Source organism: Podarcis pityusensis (assembly GCF_964106645.2).
Source record: "Podarcis pityusensis genome assembly, chromosome: 1".
NCBI classification, from domain to species: Eukaryota; Metazoa; Chordata; class Lepidosauria; order Squamata; family Lacertidae; genus Podarcis; species Podarcis pityusensis.
Window position 1 is genome coordinate 104,870,122 of NC_138028.1, and position 21,766 is coordinate 104,891,887.

Below are 21,766 nucleotides of genomic sequence, written 5' to 3' on the forward strand. Positions count from 1 at the left end.
TCAGGTAGTTGATCCATGGAAAAAGGTAGGTGGGAATTCTAAAGCAACAATAATCTAACACCTGGATTAGGGTCAACTGAAACATTGCAACAACAACAAAAAAGTTAACCAGAAGATATCTGCCTGAATCTTCGCAGTTCACTTTGTAGTGTCTCACTTAGGCTAAAATTCTATACTCTCTTCTGGGATTTATTTACGAGAAGATGCATAGGATTGTAATGTTAAAGATAACCAAACTACTGTTGCATTTGACCTAACAAATAATAATATTTTCGGGATACAGTCATCTACCAACAAGAAAAACGCACAGAAGCTGGTGCAGATATTGCAGTGCTAATCAGCACAGCATGAAGTGGGTGAAACTAGCATTTTATTGCTGCTTATCACAAGAATGGGATTGGGGTCATTTATCCATATATCAACCACAAACACGTCTGACTGCCCCTGAAACAGGAATTCCTTACATGAATTTTTACTTTATAACTTCCAAGTTCACTACAATACAACAAGATTTCGATTGCAAAAATAAGTGAATGAACCATTCGTTAGCATGGTACAGCCATCCTGCCAAGGAAACAAAACAGAAAATTTATTCCCGCGTAACATCATTTTATTCTCCCTCCCCCAAATATCAGCTCTCTAAATATTCAGCAGTGTTAAATGCATCGATAAATTGCTAAGCACGTCAGAATGCTGAGCGCTTCAAAAGGTGATCAAAAAGGCTCACCACAGTTCTCCCAAGGAAATTCATGGGTTTCAAAGTAAGCTTGCTTTTTAATTAAATGCAAGTGCCTGCTATGTGTTCACGGGGGTCACTTTCTGCATTCCACAGCACTAAGCAAGCATGAATTCTAGCACTGCTATGCATAAGATGGCAGACAGCCTGATACAAGGCTGGCTTATTCACCAGCATAGTGCTGATACTGTCTTTTCCGAAGACCAGGGAAATTCTACACCTGGTCTTGTCAATTCATTTTTTTTTTAAAGGCTAGGCAGTGATCAGTGGTCTACCCCATTGCCCGTGCAATAATTGCAAAGAAAATGAAAACACTCCCTGGTGCACATTAAGCAAAGCAGGAAGCCTACAGGCCTGCCACCAAAGCTTAAAATGCTACACCATAACAGTATCATGTTTTCTGAGTATGACAACTGGGAGGCATTTCTGACTGAGAAAAGGGAAATCAAAAGCAGTCATGACGTGGGCTTGATATCACGCAAGGGTTGTTAAAATTTCCAGAGTCATCTGGAAGGGGCGTCAAGGGAGTTGCTGAAGGACAACAAACTTTCGACTGGCACCAAGGCGAGTGGAAATGAAAAGGTATGTCTGCTCCCCCAACTATTTCCACTTAGAAGGAAACCCCCCTCCTCATCTGCCAGTAGCATTTACAGCCAAGACGCTCTGAGAAAGGTACAAAGCAAGCACAATATTTACAACAGAGTGGATCAGAGTAAAACTTTGATCCATCATGTTACCCTGTTGGCTTCTTTAGCAATAAACCACACAGCCTTATTCAGCTGTTTGCTCCTGGGTGCATCAATATTAGATGAGGAACAGGAATTATGGCTGAGCAAGGGTTATAGAATATAGCCCATAGAGACCAGAGCTTCAGCTGATGCTCATATTATGCCTCACTTAATTCAATTGCCTAAGGAAAATGTGAGACATATGGATTATGCAGCATTTTGGCTTACAGAAAAAAATGTGTGTAAGGGGGCTATACTGAAAAAAGAACTACACTGTGCACACAGAGAATATGGAGACCTGGACAAATACCGTATTTTTCGCTCTATAAGGCGCACCAGACCACAAGACGCACCTAGTTTTTGGAGGAGGAAAACAAGAAAAAAAATATTCTGAATCTCAGGAGCCAGAACAGCAAGAGGGATCACTGCGCAGTGAAAGCAGCAATCCCTCTTGCTGTTCTGGCTTCTGTGATAGCTGCGCAGCCTGCATTCGCTCCATAAGACGCACACACATTTCCCCTTACTTTTTAGGAGAGAAAAGGTGAGTCTTATAGAGCAAAAAATACGGTATATAATATTTTCATATTAAGTTGTTCTGTTGTGTTATGCTGGTTTTTTAACAAACTTATTTTGCCTAGCTAACTATTCGGTTCTTACAGTTTTGCTCCCAGGATATTACAATTATAATTGTAATTAGTGGTAATTTGCAATCAACCAAAATGAGACATGACAAAAAATATGCCCACTTTGGAAGTCCAGGAGCTGGGGTGGGTAGAGAAGAGAGCCAGGCCATGGCATTTTACCACCCAAGGATTTGCAATACATGATCCAAGAGACGAATCATAATTTTGTGTACCATTCTTAAGTCATTTTTATTTACAGTGCCAAATTACCAAATAGGCAGAGTAGACACTGGCCTATGGGTCCCACAACAGATCAAAATAATATTGATTTGATCTTGAAAGAAAATTACAATCAAGCTGAATATAAGCTTTGAGATAATGGGGGGGGGCAGATTCTGACTGCCTGGGGACCTCCACAGGGTTTAATCCTGCACTGTTTTATTTATTATTGTAAATTCATGAGTTAACAAAAACAAGTCAACTTCTCTGCATAACTCCAAGTTCTAGTATTGCAAAAGAATGAGGGAGTTTATCACATCTTCTGCTAAAAACAAACTCATTTCCCAAGTGTAGTTCTTATACACCGTGGCACAGCCGGGTAATATTAGACCCTGGACCGCCAGTCTGGAGGGGTCCCCCCTTGAGACAGCCATGTCCCTTAACTGCAGCTGTGACTGCATATTCATTGCTTGTGTGATTGCTATGCACTGTGCAGTTGCAAAAGTGTCACAGGTCCCCAATGGATAGTGTGATGCATTGAGCGGCAAGCAACACTTTACCTTACTGCACTTTGTGATGTTATTAGTATCTTCCCTTGATTCATGGGAAATATGTAGTCTCCAATTAAGTCTTCTTTAAAGTGGCAAGCGAGCAGCAAATCTATTTCTTTTCCATACCACTCCATTGCTTTATCAATCCTTTTTTTGGCAGGATCGTTTTTCTGTTTTATTTTTGGTAATTCCTTGAAGGCTGTATGGGCATGCTTTCCTTCTCTTGCAGTGCATGGTGTGCACATCTGAAAATATTTTGCGTGTCCATCTCTTTGTAATAATTTCTTCTTAAGTCAAGCACCAAGATTGAACAAAAGAGGCTGTACAGCAATTGAATTCATTATATGGGAAGAAACAATCCAAACTATGCTTCAAGCAAGGTGAGCCCCTTTCTTGCTTGCAGTCATATGCCTTGAGCCTCTTTTTGGTGGAAGGTCTCGTAATTTGATAGAAGAATATGGAATAGCAGTTATAATGCAGCCTCATTAAGCTTTCCATAGCTATTTCCCTAATATTGGAAGGAAGCATTCAAAAAGCAACAGTACCAATGTTGTACTTGAGACCACCACAGAAACCTCAGAACTAAGGCTGTTTTCATCCACTCCCAACTGTCGTCTGCCAATCTGAGGGGCTCTGCAACTCTCTCTAACTTTTATGCATTAGCTAAATTGAGTTATCTCTGGGGGAAAATATCTCACAACAGCCAAAATGAGGTTCATCTAATTTTCTACATGAAGCATTGACTCCACATTTACCAATGAGCAAGCAATATTACACGTCCCCAGAGGTTAAATAAGAAACAACCAACTTGTAAAGCTGTCTGTTTCTCTTGTGCATAAAGGCCCGGAGCCATATCTGTCCACAGATTAAGTTTTCCCAGGATGCAACAATATTTTGCTTGTTTTGAGTAATCTTTGAATAATCTGAAGATTGTGAAACAATATACCCAATAAAATGTGACTTTAGCTCCGCTTTCCCTCTTGCTCTGCCTATTATACAATCAAATGATTCTTATTTATAGCAAAAGTGTCACTCACCGTGCGAGCTGAAACAGCTGCTGTAGTTGTCACAAAAGGTTTCCAATACTCAAAATTGTTTAGCAGCGTCAACAACAACAAGGCAGCTGCTACAGTCCCCATTACACAGCAGATTCGTTTTATCTCGTGAGCTCATCCCACATTTACTAGGGAGTTTCATTCCAATTGCCAGAAGAGTCCAATGACTTAGTAGAGCTGGCAAGAATGCGCTGCCCCACAATGTGAACCAATTTCTCCCAAATGAGCTAAAACTGATAGCTTGGAAACAGGCTAAATTCAAGTCACTATCAATTTAGACATCAACTTTTGGTTTCTCCTGCAAGCTCCTCTTCACCAGCTTTTGGTACTATAAAAACTGAGAATTGACAAAGACCTTTTCTTTGGAAAGATCAGTTTAATAAAACTGCCAATGAAACACAAGTCTTGTTATACTTTGCAGACAGCGTTATATTCAGGGCATGAAGCCAATTCAGAGTGGTATTGGTGAACAAAGATATTGATTCAATATGGACAAACAAGAGGTTCAAGAGATAATGAGAATAAGCCAATTAGAGGGCATAAATGCTGAGAACATGTGGGTTCTGAAAACGTACAAAATACACATGAGTAGGTGTGTGTCAATCAGAACTTTTTCTGTGGTTTATTACTGTAGGCCATGCCATGAGTAAACCTTAACATGAAAAGCTAAACATTATGGACTTTTCTTGACCCTGGTACCAGTCTTATCTCAAATATGCATCTTGAGCTCCTAATACTTTGTGTAAAGATCAGCAGATGCAAATCTAATCAACACCACCTATGAAAGAATGCTGCACAGACCAATGGTAAGGTACTTTTAAAAAAGGAAACAGTTTAGTCATTGCTCGCCAAGGATTATATTCTTTCAACTTTCAACTAAGCAGAGTAAACAAAATAGGGAATAAGCAAGAAACTCAGATTCAGATAATTTAACTCATCCATCTAGGCAAATGCTGGCCCATCCTGAACTGGATTTCGGAGGTCTTGTCTACTACTACCAATTAAGATTCAGGTGATATGGAATAAATATAAAACCTTATACTTGCAAAGTATTTGCTTGACCACTGAGCTGTTTTTCCACTCTCAAAATTCAGTCCATCTGATTAATGCAGCTTAATGATGCTATTGTTTTTAAAATCACCTATTTTAAGACAGGTGAAAATCCATTTGTTAGGGCGCAAAATCTTTTCCTCCCTATTACAAGCATTGCAAACTACCTTTGAAGCAGCATTTAGTAATTTCAAGATTCATCATCTAAAAATAGATTGAACCACAGTCAGAAAGGAGGTGTTACACCCCCAAAGCATCTAACATTTTGTCTACATATTCTTATGTATATTGCTTCATATTTCCTTCACCTAAGGAAACTAACATGACCTACTAAAACAAGCCACATATTACTGCCCCTTGAGTGCTTGACAATTTTTTTGGAGTCGCCACCTGCGGGCAGCAATAAAAACAAACAAACAAACAACCCTTGAGTCCCCTGAAGGTCACAATATGGACCGGTGAACTACATTTGATTAGTGTCACAAATTGTGCTGACTAGTTTTACAGGATAAGAGAGCAGCAGTCTTACAATGCCTTTGTAATAATCTGTTTATTTACAAATGTACACACTGAGTAGGCAATACATAGGCACAGAAGGAAGCATGCTGGCAGGGCTAGTAAAAAAAAGAAAAAGTATTAAACTAAATGCCAAAAACCAGTTCTACCACCAGCCAAAATCTAGAAACTGCTTTTTCCGCTTACCTTGGATATATTCTTCAATCCAGTTGTATGCCCCTATGACTCTACTGGTTGACATAAACCTGGGTACATTCCAAGGTAGCATCAGACAAAGAGTACTCAAGCTGTCCATTAAGGAAATACCTATGGTCCACCTCAATCACATGCCCTGCAAAAATCACAGGGCATGCTATCTTTTCACTCTGCAAAATAGAACAGCAGGTAGGACCATATAACTTTTACACTTGATCTTGGCAATCACAGACACACTCACAAAATGGTGTACACTTTTTCTTGCACACTAGTAGAAAATGTTGTGTGTGCTAAGCAGCCCTTAATCCATTGGTGTTAGTGTTATGGGTAACTTGACTTATAAAGACAGAATGCCATCCAGAGCTCTCCAGCTAAGTTCCCGAGCAATAGCAGTAATTTCAGTTTTAAATTCATGCACATACATAGGCGTTGTTGTTTTCCTCTACAAAGCTTATTTTGGACAAAAATATACACAAACATGAAAATGGGCTTCTGCTTCACATATAACCACAAAGAATTGATGGGTAACTTCATATCCTTATCCCAAAATAAGAGTGACTAAGTGAGGGCTCTATGTTAAGCTCTTTCCTAAGCCCTCCCAGGGTGTCTGACTGGCAGGAGGCAAGGTATCTACCCACTGCTGCTAATGCCAATCCATGAAATACTTACAAGTTGTGCGAAAAGCTTTTCCTGTACGTTGTTAACGCTGAGGGTCAGCCAACCAATCTAAGATAGGCACTGCCAATGTGTTTCTAAGTGTTTTGCTTCCCTGGAGACTCTGGTACGCACTAAGACTTTCCTAAAAGTTTATATCGCCCTGCAACCTTCCTTTTCATTTAATGTGTTTGCTCTGCTAGTAAAGGACTCAATTCTCAAACTTAAAAAAAACACACACGACAGAAGCTATATTAACAGGAGGGAAAGCTTATATTGTTCAGGAAACACATTACTCTCATACAGTTATTGTGATCATAGAAGTATGGGGTACTTAATATGTAAATTTAATTTGGTAACATGGATATATTCCCAATGTTAATGCATTTTAGTTAAGTCTTGCAAAGGACAGTTTTGCTAAAACAAAGAATTTTAAATATGTTCCAATCATGCATTTGCAGATAAAATAAAATGTCTTGGCTAGGATTCTGAGAACCATGTAACTAGCCCCAAGGGGCTTCAGACTTTTTTCCTTCAAGCAGCTGCGTCTTTCATCTCATTGTTAACTGCTTTTGACAAGTGACAGGGCATTGGGGGTGGGGGTTAAAAATGTTCAAAGAAAAGTAAAAGATTCCAATGGGCTATCACATGGTCCTTAATTCAACTAAGTATCTTTTTGCGTGCTCTGGTCCATGGGGTAACAAAGAGTCGGACACGACTAAACAACAACAATAGAATGCAATTGCTCCTCTTGTAAAACACTGATGCACCACCCGCTTAATGGCACTGATACTGCGTGTGTGTGTTTTGTAAGAATTTAATTGTAAAAAGCATTTGGGGATATAGTAGAAACCAGCCAACCCACAGCATACAAACCTAGTTTATTCATCCGCCAGATTCCAAGAGCTAAGAGTAGTAATTTCGAGAAAATTTGACCCAATTTTGTCATTTATGAGCAAATTGTACTTAACGGCATTTTTAAAAAGAGGAAGAAAAAGGTTTTCCAGTTTATCAGGTGCTAGCTATATATTTGCTTCTAAATAACACAAAAGCCTGATAAAAAGAATAGGCACAGTGTTCAGAACACTGAAATCATACTTCAAATCTTTCAGAAGAATTACCATCCTTTTAAACAGAAGCAGTATTCTTTTTTCTACATTATATGGCACCTCTTCAAATCACTGTCCCCACCACCATCAACCTTTACAATGTTGACTGCACATGGATTAAGAAGGAAAATAACAATTTATTCACACTGCTCAATACCCTGGGAGTTTTGCAACAGAGTCAGGTAAAGCTGTCAATTGTAGTTCGTATGGATTACAGGATTCTTTCCGTAAGTCAGAGAAGTGCTTCATAAGTAGAATGCACTGTGCTTAGACTTCTGTTTCTTTAAGGGCCATCCCACTCCAATCAATATAGCAAAATACTTCAGATATTCCTAGAGAATTTCAAAAGCAGTTTGCTATACAGGATAGCGGTTTGCTACCAACATAGCTATCTGGATTTTAACCTCTGCCTCCTATAAAGTAATAATTGACTTGGCCCAGATGTAGTAACTAAACAATTTATAGTCATGACTTTGCTCCCACTGAAATCAATGAGACTTAAATGCAACTCAGTCTGGATCAAACTCGGTGTCCCACTATCAGTTATAACAAATATACTTCACCTGAGAGGTGCTTCAAATGGGGGTGGCCCAATTAAAAATCCACAGGCATAAGTATGTTTTTAAACTATACTGCATATTCCAAGCTATTTTCTCAGCCAACATCATAAAAATGTCAACTTTTAAACTTCCCTCAACCTTTTTCAATTTTATTTTATTGTTTAGTACAGCTAGATGCCAATATTAAGCCGTATAAAACCTTATCAATAATAGACCACGTCATGTTTCTTTTTATGGTTATTTTTAGGTGCAAAATGTATATAAAACAATCTTAAAGAATTTTACCATCCCCAGTGGCATGAGAATAGCATACAGAATATGACAAAATACAAATGATGTGTCAGCAGTAACCCTTTTAGTACTATTTTTCACAGTCCAATTAAAAAACAGATTAGAGTACTTTCAATTCCGAACAGCCTGCTCTTATGGAGTCTAACTGGACTAAAAAGCCCGACATCCACATACTGTTGTGGATCTCAGCATCAAGAATGCTGACAAGAGTCAGTGCTATTTGCTGTTCCTGTACCGATTTCAATCAACCTTAACATGAGGTATAAGTATACAAAGTGTACAGTACACATACAGGGGGGGAAATTGCACTTTCTGAAACACAGCCGAGTAAGTTTCAATACTGGAAGTCAATACCTGTGCCACTGATTTTCTTTTCTGATTTGCTGGAATAATAAAGTCAACATTTTCAACTGGATGAATTAGACTGGAATAATAAAATGTAAAAGTTAAAATTCCTCCTTTTCTTTCTCAATCCACACATTATTTATTAAACAGTTTCAAGTGATTTCACTTTAAAGATAAGGTCAGCTGTAGTATTTGAACTCCACCCAGAGGAAGCATCTGGAAAGCCAAGTTTGAACTTCAAAATATTTTCTTTCCGTCGGAGGTGGCTTTAGTGTGTTAAGTAGCAAATAAAGTAGCAAATGAAGTTTTGATTTTATAAATACACATAAGCCATTAATTCACAGCTGTCAAGATGACCAAACGTCCAGCACTTTTTTTGGTACAATGTCTGTGCAGAATAAAAATCATCTGATCTTAAGTCTTGACATCATCCATTCCAGTCCTTGGCACAATCTGCAAATGAAACATTTAAATTCAGAAAAAAGTGGTTACTTCCTTGTTTATATATACATACATAATCTATGTATGAGAAACTTCAACCTCTGGCCATTCAAATATCGCCTTAAAAGGTAGCTTCAAAAACCACTGTCAGCCAGCACCAAAACATTAACTGCAATATGGGAATAACAATAAGCTTCTTGTACCATGAAAGATTGTTGCAATGATTTATCAACTAGTAACTGGCAAAGACTTTTTTAAAAAACTGGAACTTTTAAAAATATTGTCCATGGACATAAAAAGATTATCAATATAGGTGGTGACCATTTTGCCCTGCCCCCATTCTGTCCTCTTCTGGGTCCAAAAGACCGTCATGCATAATTTGGATATGCACAAAATGGTTGCTGCTTGTACATGGGTTTGTGGACAGTTGGGCTAGTGAAATGCTTCAAGGGCATTATCCTTTTGCATTATCCTTTGGAAGGCTAAATTATTACTACAATTAAAATATATGGAGTGTTGTTAATTGATGCCGGTTCCATTTGTTTATCCATTGGTACACACAAGTGCAAAGAAGAGATACTTCATCTAACTGAAACACCTGTTTTCCCTACTATTGTATGTGCCATTTCTGTGCTTTTAACGAATTACAAAAGCTCTTTTTTTATATTCCACCAAAAGCTATCATTTACCTGTTTTCCACTGTATCCTTAACAGTTACATAAAAGATAGAATTTTGGTGAGCCCAGAATTCTTCCATCTACACAACTGCTAAAAACAAGGGAGCCATAAAGGCTAACTCCCCTTTGCTTCATATTTCCCATCATTTACCTCTCCCCTCAACAGCTCATTATGCTTTAAGGACGAATTCTTCAAGATTTTACTTCCTACCTATACAAATAGAAAAACCATGGAAAGGTGAATATATGATATATGATAATAATATATGAATAAAATATATTTGGGTAGATTCCTTACTTTTTAGTTCTGTAAAAGGAAAGTATTAACTGGTGAAATGTTATCATATGGAGACAGTGGGAATAAATTTACCTAACTGGTTTACTAAGTATTGCTCTTGATTAGTTGCATGTACCAGATCTGTTCAGAAAAGTATCGATGAACCAAAGACTTCTTACCCTTCGCCAGTAAGAGCACAGCATGCCTGGATGTGCCACTGGTGATCTTTAATTGAGGTTAGCTTCAGAAACTGAGAAATTTCAGCTACTGTCATGCAGTCTTTAACATCCTGTTTGTTAGCAAAGATGAGCAAACCTGCTTTTTTCAAGTCCTAGAGAGGAAAAAAAAAGAAAATGTCTCCAATTTGTTTCCCCATTAGTCAACATGATAAGCCAGCATGATAAATAACACCTGCTTTTTTAAAATGTAAAGCCACACTACGGTGGTCCCATGCAACCTAATGGTGTAGAGGCCAACCCAAATAAAGGTGACCTTCCAGCAATTCTAAGAAAGGGGGAACTGATAACTCTATCTTAGAAAAGAATAAGCTTCCATTGTGCCTAGAAGGAACTAGGTTCACTGTTTTGGGGAAAGCTTTGAGGTTCCCTGAAACTGCAGTACAGTATTTGGCTGGGGTAGGGTAGATCCCAAACTGGTCTGTATAGTTTCAGGGCATACTTACCAGAACACTGGCTTATTTACCACCACCACACCACCCCAAATCCCACATTTTGATGACACCATCTGTGACAGGCTTTCTGTTCACCTCCAGTACATTAAAAACTAAAACCAAGGTCAACAGAGCAAGAGATCTGACTGCCACCATGTTTCTCCACTCCCTGCCTATGTTCCCAGGAGGTGCTAGATGTGAAGAAACATGGCAGCAACCAAGAGTCCTTGTTTGCAAGCACTATAGCCTTAAATGCTGGGGCATGATTAGGAAGCTGGCCTATCATTGCCATCACAGGCACCAGGTTTTGAAGGTTTGAAAGAGAAACAATGAGGAAGCTGCTAGAATGAGCAAAAACAGGTGTACAGTGGTACCTTGTTTTGAGTCCAGGATCCATTCCAGAGCTCCAGACACTCGACAAAGCGTCGCTCTGCACACGCACGCGGAGCGGTTTGCGCTTCTGCGCATGCACGACCAGCAAACCCGGAAGTAACCAGTTCCGGTACTTCTGGGTTTGCCGTGGACGTCCGCCGAAATAGATGCTGGACGGGGCGGACTTATACAGAGGTACCACTGTACTGATTTCCCCTATGTAAGTTTGTTTTCTCAGTCCTATGAACCTACTTTATTTTTAGTAAATACACAGAAATTAAGTTCAAGTGGATTTTTTTATATATCACCAACAGTGTCCATTGATCCCTCTTTTTTAGTGTTAAAAGTCACAAGCGCAACTTTACAAAACACACAGAATGGAGTAAAAGCTGGAGTGAAGAAAACCTAAATAAAGGTTTTATAGTAATATACTGTGCCACTTGTTTTATCATTCATGTCAATGCAACTAATATCCCATACACCTATTTCTGACGTTAGAGGGCTACATTCAGCCCCTAGGCCTGAGGTTCCCTACTCCAACTCTCAAATGTAAAAGATCTAAATAAATTTAAGTGTGCTGGAAACACAGCCTTTCAGTATGTAAAGGGAGAATGCAGGCAGGCTATAGTGGTGCCATTCTGACTACTTGACAACTACTAAGGTTTTGTTTTATTTTTGAAAGAGTTTTGAGGCCAATAGCAGCTGTTCTCAAACTACACAGGATTTTTAACAATGATGTCAGTTTCACACAAAAGGCAGTATGGCAACTATAAATAGTCACATGTGAAAATCTTTTGGGGGCCTCTTAAAAGTCTGAAGAAGAGGTGACAGCCCCAGAGATTTGTATCAAATCTAAAAGCTCCTCAGCTATAAGAAAACAAACCCTCTTGAAATAATTACCTAAATGGAAGTCAGAAACAGAACTTTAGCATTAAGGCAGGGACTTATTGCAGCATTTTTTTAAGCTAGATAAAAAATTCCCAGCAAATACTCACCTCGTGTGCTAACATTTTATAGAGTTCTTCTTTAGTTACAGAAATTCTCTCTCTGTCTGTGCTATCCACAACAACTATCACGAACTAAAAGAAAAACAAGAGTTATCGTTATTTAATTTAGTAGTCATTTCACAAAAATGTCTCAAAATGACTCGTGTCATAAAAAACTGATGTAATATAATTCAAACAAATTTAACATTAAAATAAGTAACTGCAAACTAAAAGTGATTACTAAATAAAGACTGTTCATATACATCCTAAGCCCACCCCAATGTACAGAAAGATTAAGGTTACCCCTGCCCCCAAAAAGCTTTGTTATAAAAATTGTTGAGGTACCCTCATTATGCACAGTCCTCATTATGCATACTTAAAGCTATTAATATTACTACAAAATAGTCAATGCTTTCTCTTTTTGGTCTGAATAATCTCTATAGCCCCCACTATACATACATACATATATATACATATACATATACATATATATATATATATATATATATATATATATATATATATATGAATGAATGATCCCTTAGTAACTAAGGGCATGATACTGCCAATGCAAACCCTTTACTCTCCTCATTGAACTCTAGATGACAAAGCATTAATTTTGGCTGAATATTGCATTATATTATACAAATTCTTACTTCAGTGTTTGTATAGTATGTGTTCCATGAAGATCGAAGTGATTCTTGGCCTCCAATATCCCACATAAGAAAACGTGTATTATTAACCACTATCTCCTCTACATTGCTTCCAATGGTTGGGGAGGTATGCACTACTTCATTCATAGAACTGCAAAGGAAGGAGAAGAAAATGTAAGAATGACGTATGTTCTGCCTCGGTCTCCTTGGTCTAGATTTCTTTCTGTTCTGCAGTCTGAGCTGCATTCAGCTGCAGTTATGCTTGTAGTTGCTTTGAGATCAAAATGTGACATAGCATAGCCTAGGTATAGACAACACAATACCCCCAAGCAGAATTTTTTATCAAACTGCCAGTGTAAACTGCAAACACAACTCTGGTATGTTGCAGCTATGTCCAGGGTGCACTGAGTCACATGTCAAACTGCTCATGTGGGTGCAGCTTCAAGAAAATGTGGATCATATTTGCATTAAGCATATTTGGACTGTGTAACCTACAGACTCAGTGTATCAGTAAACAGTTACCACGTTACAAGGTCAGAAGAAAATATGGCTATCACACTTAACTTGGCAGAAGACAATGTTGTTCACAATTCCAAACAAAACTGTTATTACTTTTAGGAGAAAACCTTTTAGAAATGTAATTTCAATAAGACAGTTAACTAATTTAAGAGTTTTCACTTGATTCAGCAACTAAATTTAAGAGGTTAGCATATCTCCAGAACCTCAGTATAGCTGCTTTTTGGAGACATTCAAGGTAGCATGAAACACCATACAATTTAGAACTCCAAAATCCACAGTTTGTCAATATTTATATTGGAATCTACTAAATTTCACAAAATAATTAGCAAGCTTTCAAGTTCCCTAAAATGCTTCATGGTGTGAGATGTTAGAACAAAAACAGGGTATGGGCCAAGTGGGGGAGGATGTACAGAAGTACAAGAAGTAGGCTGGGTGCTGTGGCATGGAAGCTGCATTCGGACTCAGTTACAAGATGGAAGTTGCAGACTGAATTAGTCTCTGCTAGGTGCTGAAGGTTATCAGTGTACAGCTAGTGCTCTGGCACAAAGCAGCAATAGTCGATACCCATTTTTAAAAAACAAAACCTGACTGTTGCCTAGACCTGTTTCATGCCTAAGTCCAAACTGAGATTCCTGGGTAGGCAGAAGGAAAGATTTACATCATTTAAAATATGCACTGTCTTTCTAACAATTGCAATTCTTTCTAACAATGCAATTCTCTTCTAAATGTAGGAGCATTCAGGTAGGCAATGCCACACCTATAAGCGGAAGTGATATGGGCCAGTGAGAGCTGTACCACGCAGCATTCTCCAAATCACAAAATCTGGCTCTGAATGATGCCTACATAATACCATTATAATGGTAATCTCAAGTCTCCCCCCTACCTCAATATTACATATAAAGTTTCAAAGGTGTAGTTTCAGAGGGTTTCCTCAGGTTTTTTGTCATTTGGGATCAGGAAGGCATTAGAAATTCCTCCACAGGAATCAATGGAAATAACTGATTTCTTACAATTTGTTACAATGTCTAACAATTTCCTGAGAGTGCATTGCATTTGGATTGCGAGTCCTATGGAATCTGGCAGACTACTGGCAGGTAACAAGCAAAGTTTGTCTAGTTCAGCATCCTGATCTGGAAAAGCAGTTTTAGTCACCTGTTCATACAACTTCATACTTACAACTGATAAAGAATGGTTGTTTTTCCTGCATTATCAAGGCCAACAATGATCACTTTGTGTTCTGGAGGGGAGGGAGGGAAAAAAGAGAGCAAATGAGGAGCTAGTTATTTATTTAGATAATTTCTATATTGCATCACATTTCCAAAGGAAATCCAAGTTATTTACAGTGTATCTTTAAACATTAAGTATAACATTATAAAAGATCAAAATAAAACACTGTGAATAAAACTCAAAAAACACCTTCATTTAAAGGCAGCATGCAAACAAGAAAGCAAAATATTGGGAGGAATTCAACATAGCGCTTAGGAGATCTCTCCCATTTGTGCAAGCATTTCCGCTTGCCTGGTGGAGTGATTTCCCCACTTCTCTCCCCCCCCCCCGAGTTCTGGGGGTTCTCCCACCTGTCCAGAACCAATTGGGATGAGCGTAGGAGGAGGAGATAGGGTTAAGCCCTTCTGCTCTAGCAGAAATCCTTGTGCAGGCTTCCGCTAGCGGGACCTGTTAGCTGACTCTGGTCCATTATCTTAAACATAAAAAACACAAGGACAAATACCAATACAAAAATGCAATACAATTCCACATATTAAAGCATCATTAGCAGCTAAACAAGGTAAGTGATTTAGCCCCCCCCCCAACATCTCCCACAGTAACATCTCCCTGAGCACTCTCTCACATGCTCTCAACCATTCTTACCAACCATAACCGTAACACAGCTAATCCCCAACCAACTACTTGTCATTAAGCATACATCTGGCATTAAAAAACCACCCTGGCAACATTAAATGTAAATATACAACCAGCTCACTCACTCACCTGTACCTGGTAATACAGTGCCATACAAGCAATAACATGACTACTTCCTCCCCTTCTCCCTCCCAAGCAGGGCCTTACTGTATACTGGTACCAGTCTTTCATACTATATTAAGTCTCTCACATAGGAGCCATCTCCTAAGGGCTGTAGGGGCTTCAGCCCCCACAATAAAATATTTGAGGGGGCTGGTCCCCCACAAAGTTGACTAGCATTCCCATTCAAATGGTGTGTGTGCACTGCGTCATATGACTGATTATGCAGGGCGGGGCTTACCTGGACCCCAACAACATTTTATTCGAGTTGGCACCCCTGGTCTCTCATGCAGTATTAAGCAACCTATACAAGTTATGGGAATCTTCATGCCACATATCTCTATGTATACCACCACAATGTTTGTAATTGTTTTGTTGTTCAGGCACCTTGTAGATCTTAAAGCTGGAAAGGCAGGGCTTCAGTAAATAAACAATAACATAATCATTGTGTGCCAAGTTCCTTTTCAGAAGGGCTACTTTATTTATCATACAAAAACAAATAATAAGCTTCCCATACTTGCTAAAGGACTTGTTCTGCACCAGGCAGGTTTTCAAAGTTTCTTCTTCCTGCTTTCAAAAGGGTAATGCCAAGCATTTTTCTTTAACATGCAGCAGAGGCAAGCCACCAGATAGGACATGAGGGCTTTAGTGGAAATTGGTGGAAATTTTATGGGATAGTGGTTTAAATACATGCAAACCAGGCCAGTGTTTACTTCAACATAAAATAAACCACACTGATGCACTTAAGTGGGGAAAATAGGAGAAAATGTTATAGAAGGACAAGCTAAGTATTTTTAAATCAATAGTGTGGGGTTTTGCAGAACGTTTCTAGCAATAGGGAATATTAAACTCTACTGCACAACAGCACAATATTGTTAAAAAAATCATAGGCAACTCTCCTGAATCCCACCAAAACATTAGTATCTATACTGGTTTGAGAATTATATTGTATTGCTGGCAGGATGAATGATGAAGAAGCACTTGGAACAAAAGATCTGCAGCATGACAAAGAAGGAGGGGGGTCTTAAGTGCCTACACTAATTGATTAGCAACTTGAGTGAGTTATTTATTTCTTTTGGCAATCTAAGGTTTCTAGTAAGGTTGCATGATTTAATCAGTAGCTAAATCAACGAAAGAATTAGATTAAAATTTTCCGCAACTGATTTAATTATGGATTGGGCTAAGCCTAAAGGAATGTTTGCTTACTTTTTATAGCTGTCTTGGTTTTTGAGATATTACTTTTCTCGGTTTTTACCTTCAGAGAGCCCTTTCCACATTAACATCTGCCAAGGAGGCTCATGTATCTACCACAAAATACTTGGGCATCTGAAAAGATGTTTTAGGGCAGGCTTCCTCAAACTCGGCCCTCTAGATGTTTTTGGCCTACAACTCCCATGATCCCTAGCTAGCAGGACCAGTGGTCAGGGATGATGGGAACTGTCAGGGAACCGCCATCAGAACAGGGGCGAGAAACAGAGGGGCAGTTGTGTTACAGGGAGCCTCTGAAAATCTTGCGAAGCAGTTCCTCTTCTGGTGATGAGGAAAGCCCCACCTCCAGTGGGGAAGAGGTGGAAGGACCAGAGGACGCTGGTGGGAGCCTCAGCACCGCTCCTGGCCAAGCCAGCCAGGAGGGAAGCATGCCCCTTCCGTCGCCAACCCTGCGCAGAAGTCTAAAGCACAAAGAAGGAAGTAAAAGGCTGGGCGTAACGAGGCTTTTATGTTGGGGAAGGTCCAGGAAACAAGCAATCCCGGATTCTGCTAGTGATTGAGGCAGACATGAACTTTGGGGTTCTGAACTGTGAATAGTTTTGCATCTAAATAAAACCTGTAAAAGACAGGTCGGAGTCCTGCCTGGTTACTCGTGAGCAACCACCTTTGCCATCTGACAGGAACTGTAGTCTCAAAACATCTGGAGGGCCAGGTTTGAGGAAGCCTGTTTTAGGGCATATGCTCAATTCACATGAACTGGTCAAGCCTGTGGTATTTCAGCTTCATGCCACATTAACTGAGAGAACACACACACACACACACACACACACACACACCCCTACAAGCTGTGGGGGAAAATCAGTAGCAGGCATTCTGTCTTTTAGAGAACGTTCCCTGCCATGGAAGAGTCCACTATTTGAAAGTCAAAAAATTACTATATTGGGAGGGAGAGAGAACAGATTCAATATTCCTTCCTTTCAAGTAGTGGTAACGGTGTCCTCAAAAAACTATCTTTATTGGGGATTTGATAATGTGCAAATATATTCAAATTTAACTGAAGAACTGTTTAAATGAAAGTATAAATAAAAGTCTTTGATGGTAAGCCCAAGTCCCCAGAGGCCCTTGTATTTGAAGCAACACTGAAATTACACCAGCTTTTTGTAAAGTAAGCAATTTTGGAGTTTTCCAATCAGGCCACAGTAAGTTCTTCTGCTTTCTGACAGATCAGTTAAGACTAGACAGAGCTACATAACATAGAAAGTTGTTTCAGTGAGCGCCCCAGTGCAGCAAGAAACAATCCTCATGCATAGAAATTGATTTCCACACACCAGAAATCACCAATCTTGTGTATATGAAGATACAGCACTAGGTGAGGGTTGGGAACAGCTCCTTGAAGTTTCACAAACAGTACTTGTAAGAACTATGGAAATACCTGAAAACATCAAATGGTTGTTTGCATTCTGCTGCACAAAGGGGCCCTCCACTCCCCACCCCTCCTCCATTATTATTAAATGTTATTTCCTGACCTTCACCAGCAGATTCCAGGGGGGATTCAATCAAGAAACCTCCATCTCCCCAGCATACAAAGATAGTGAACTGATAAGGTCAGTGGGGCAAAGGTTTTGTAAGAATGTCCATACATGCATCAATAGAGAAGTGCAAGCAAGCCTGAAAAACCCCAGGTATCTTGACAATCTTTTTACCATGTCTTTGATACTTAAAGTTACATTGGCCTGGTTGGCATACTATGCTTAAGTTTTAGGGGCACTCATGCTTCATGTTCACATTGTCAAAGCACTGCATACTTTACATCTAAGCTCACGTGCACCTTTAATCTTCTCAATTTGGGAAAAGAAACAAAGTTGAATGGAAAATTACTTATGCTGTATCTTAACACTAATTTACCAAGTTCATAGTTGAATTCTGTCTATTTAATATTGCATTTTGTAAACAGAACACTAACTGTAGTTCAATTAGTACACACCAGCTAGCTATTTTGTTACACTCAAAAGCAATCATACTAGTTACTGTATGACCTACAGGAAATGTGCTAACAACCACAAGAAACGGTAGCTACACTTGTCTCAAATGACCAGCTTTCTCCCAAGGCAAGGAAGCAATGGCTCATATAGCGACACAGGAGTCTTTATTAATCATTCAGCTCTTTATCTGCAAATTCTAACTTCCTATGTTTGAAAATATATATAGTCTGAACTTGTTTCAGACTTAGCAAGAAAATGTTCAGAGCTGAATGATTAATAAAGAATCCTATGTCCAGGTTGGATTATAGTAATGTGTTCAACACAGTGTTCAAAAATCCTATTGCTCTGGGCGCATTTTGCAACAGGAAATTTCATTAGTGCAAGCAGTATCTGAGCTCTCGGCACAGTACTGCGCCTAAGATTTCAGATTAAAACTGCACAGTGGAAGGAAAGGAGGACCCTTTCCTGCCTCCCCACTTCCAGTCACTCTCTAATGACTAAAGAAGAAACCTTCTCAAGAATATTAGGGGAGTGGGCTGGGGAAGCACGGCTTTGGGGCTTTTTTTGCAAATGAGGACTAGACCATGTGAAAAATGAACATAAGATTTTAGCTGCAGTTCATTCATTTTCAGCTTTGTATTACTGTTATTTAAAAAGCATTCCTAGACATTCCGTTGTTGCACCCATAACCTAGGTTTAAGGTGCCATTTAGCTCCTAGCTTTCATATCTCAGTTTCTAGCAGAGGTTTAACAGTGTGTGTCTTTCCTCTACAGTGCATTGATTTCAATGACAGGTGAATACCATGTTATATACCACCCTATGACTGCTGTAGTATTCAGTGGTCTTTCAAAGGAAAAACAACTGTTCTGAGAGAGAGACTCAAACCAGACATATAACAGCAAAGAGCTTACCAACAAGTATAACCTTGTCCAGTGGTAAGAGACATAGTTAATTAGTACTTTAAAATAAGTTTGTTGTCACTGTACACAGGTACAGCTCAGGTATACCTACTGACAGGGAATTGCTCCATAAGTGTCTAAGTCACAACAGCTTAAACAAAACCCTTACATTGTATGGCTTATAGCTTTGGTATAAGATGTGGTGCTGACTTTGCACTGGTATGCAGGTAAAATGGAACTCTTAGCTGTCTAACTCCTCCACACAGCCTATTATCATCTCAGTTCCCTTACAGATTTTCCATTATTGATGAAGGGGAAACAAGACAACCAACTCTTCAGCTCTCAAAGATGGTTTCAGGTGGCACCTGCTCAGAAAGCAGAGCTCTAAGCCTATAAAGAGACAGTGTGGCATACCCCTTTCTCAGAACACAAAGGATGAAAACATAAGCCTAAGGCTGCATCCACATCATATATTTAAAGAACATTTATCCCAAAGATTTCTGAGAACCGTAACTTGTTGAAGGTGCTAGGAACTGTAGCTGTGTGAAAGGTAAACTACAGTGCCCAGGATTTTTTGTGTTGAAATGTGTGTTAAATATACAGTGTGCATGCAGCCTACCTTCCATCACTCTTGCCACTGAAAAGTATTACTTCTTGGGACCTCTCTTGCCCTGCAGGCTCTCCTTCCAGCCAGAGAATCTCCACAAGCTCATCAAGTATTTATCATTATTATGATTGTTTATTTTATTTATATACCGCCCTATACCCAGAGGTCTCAGGGCAGTTCACAAGAGTGGCTGGGGAAACTCAGCCAGATGGGCAGGGTATAAATAATAAATTATTATTATTATAAAATCAAAATATAAAATCACAAAATACCTAATCAAAAATAAAAACAACAACCCAATAACGAGGTTCTCAAAAGAGTTCTGCATTTGGCAAGCATTGAAAGATATAAGTAGGTACAACACTGCACAATCAATAACAGAAAATTAACTGCAGACTTCTCAGTTCTGAGCAATACTTAATTCTCCCTCCATCAAACACACCACAAGAACACAATCAGCTGTAAGCCAGCTTCTCACTAGAAGCCCAATCTAATCTCCCCAATTTCCCACCATTAGGGTCAATGCCACCAGCTGTTTAAAAAACAATCATTACCCTCCTACAACACATCCCACCTTCCTTTCACCGCACATACCAGTCGGACGCGCTCCCCTTGCTGCATTTCTCTGAACCCATCGCCACTCAACGGCTAATTCTAGTATTTTTTACAGCACGTTTCGACTGTTCAAAACACTTCACTTGCATTCTCAGTATCTTTTTTCCCTCTTCCACAGCTGCCCTTTGAGGCGAGACCCAGCATTGCCCTTTTCCCTACATTCACTTAAGCGAGAGCGGCTCCCCATACACACAGGAAAATAGTTCTGCGCGCTTCCTTCCCCCACCCGCTTTCTTTTTTACAACCCGAACCAGGAGAAAGAAAGCAGAAGCGTTTTTCACCTTGCCCCCCCCCCCCGGGAACGATTTTATTCAGCTGTTGGGTGAGTTGTGCCCGCACTTTGATCCCACCTAAGGCAAGGTGACCATAACAGATGCTCAGCCCTGCGTGGGGGGAGGGGCGCCTCCGAAGCGGCTGCCTCAGGTGCCTTCGGGGCTCCCTCTTTGCCCCCCCCAAACTCCTCGCTCTCTTGACCTCGGGCGCCACCAGGAAGGCAGAAGCGGCGCCTCACACCCCGAAACCCGTCCGCCCGCCGTCGGCCTCCCTCGGCTACGCGACGAGCAGCAGCAGCAGCAGCAGCAGCAGCAGCTCCGCACGGACTCGGGAGAAGCCGGAGTCCGAGTCTGCCTTTCTCTCTCACCTTGGTGGTTGAACAGCCTCCATATCCGAGCGAAGAGGATTCCCATGCTCAGGCGGCGGGAGCTTCGGCTGCCCCCGGGGGCAGCTCCGAACCGCCTCACTTCTTCTTCACCGCCCGGCCTCGGCCTCCCCCCGCACTCAGTCCCTGGCCACAGCCCAGCTGCGGAGAGTGAGGAGAAGCGGAGCAGCAGCAGGAAGGTGGTGGTGGTAGTAGTAGTGGCGGCGGTGGCGGCGCAGGCCCCGCGCCTCGGAGACGGTCGCCCGCAGCAACGCCGCCGCCGCCGCCGCGCGCCCCTCGCCGCTCCTCGCGGACATTGCCGCCGGCCTCGCCGCAACTACTTCTCTCCCCTCCGCCCCTTCGAGCTTCGCTTTTTTTTTTTTCCTAGGCCTCGCCGCTCTGAGGGGAACGGATGGTGTTTGGGCACCGCCGGACACCGTCCGAGGGAAGCTGAGAGCGCGCCCCCGTTCGTGCGTGCGCGCGCGCTCCCGCTCCTACCGCAAAGCGCCGCTTTCCCAGCCGAGCGGCTTCGCGCAGGCAGGATGATGCGACGGCGCCAGGGGGCGGGGC

General features: G+C 40.6%; 1 protein-coding gene across 1 annotated transcript; it reads right to left on the reverse strand.

Moving 5' to 3' along the window:
- Positions 1 to 5,493: 5,493 nt before the first annotated feature.
- ARL5A (ARF like GTPase 5A) lies at positions 5,494 to 21,667 on the reverse strand. The gene is made up of 6 exons (XM_081014141.1): positions 21,200 to 21,667; positions 14,404 to 14,464; positions 12,712 to 12,859; positions 12,065 to 12,148; positions 10,207 to 10,358; positions 5,494 to 9,085 (listed from the first exon to the last, which is right to left on the reverse strand). Exons 1-6 carry the CDS (start codon positions 21,243 to 21,245, stop codon positions 9,037 to 9,039), a joined length of 540 nt encoding a protein of 179 aa, XP_080870267.1. The 5' UTR covers positions 21,246 to 21,667; the 3' UTR covers positions 5,494 to 9,036.
- Between the last annotated feature and the right edge of the window lie 99 nt (positions 21,668 to 21,766).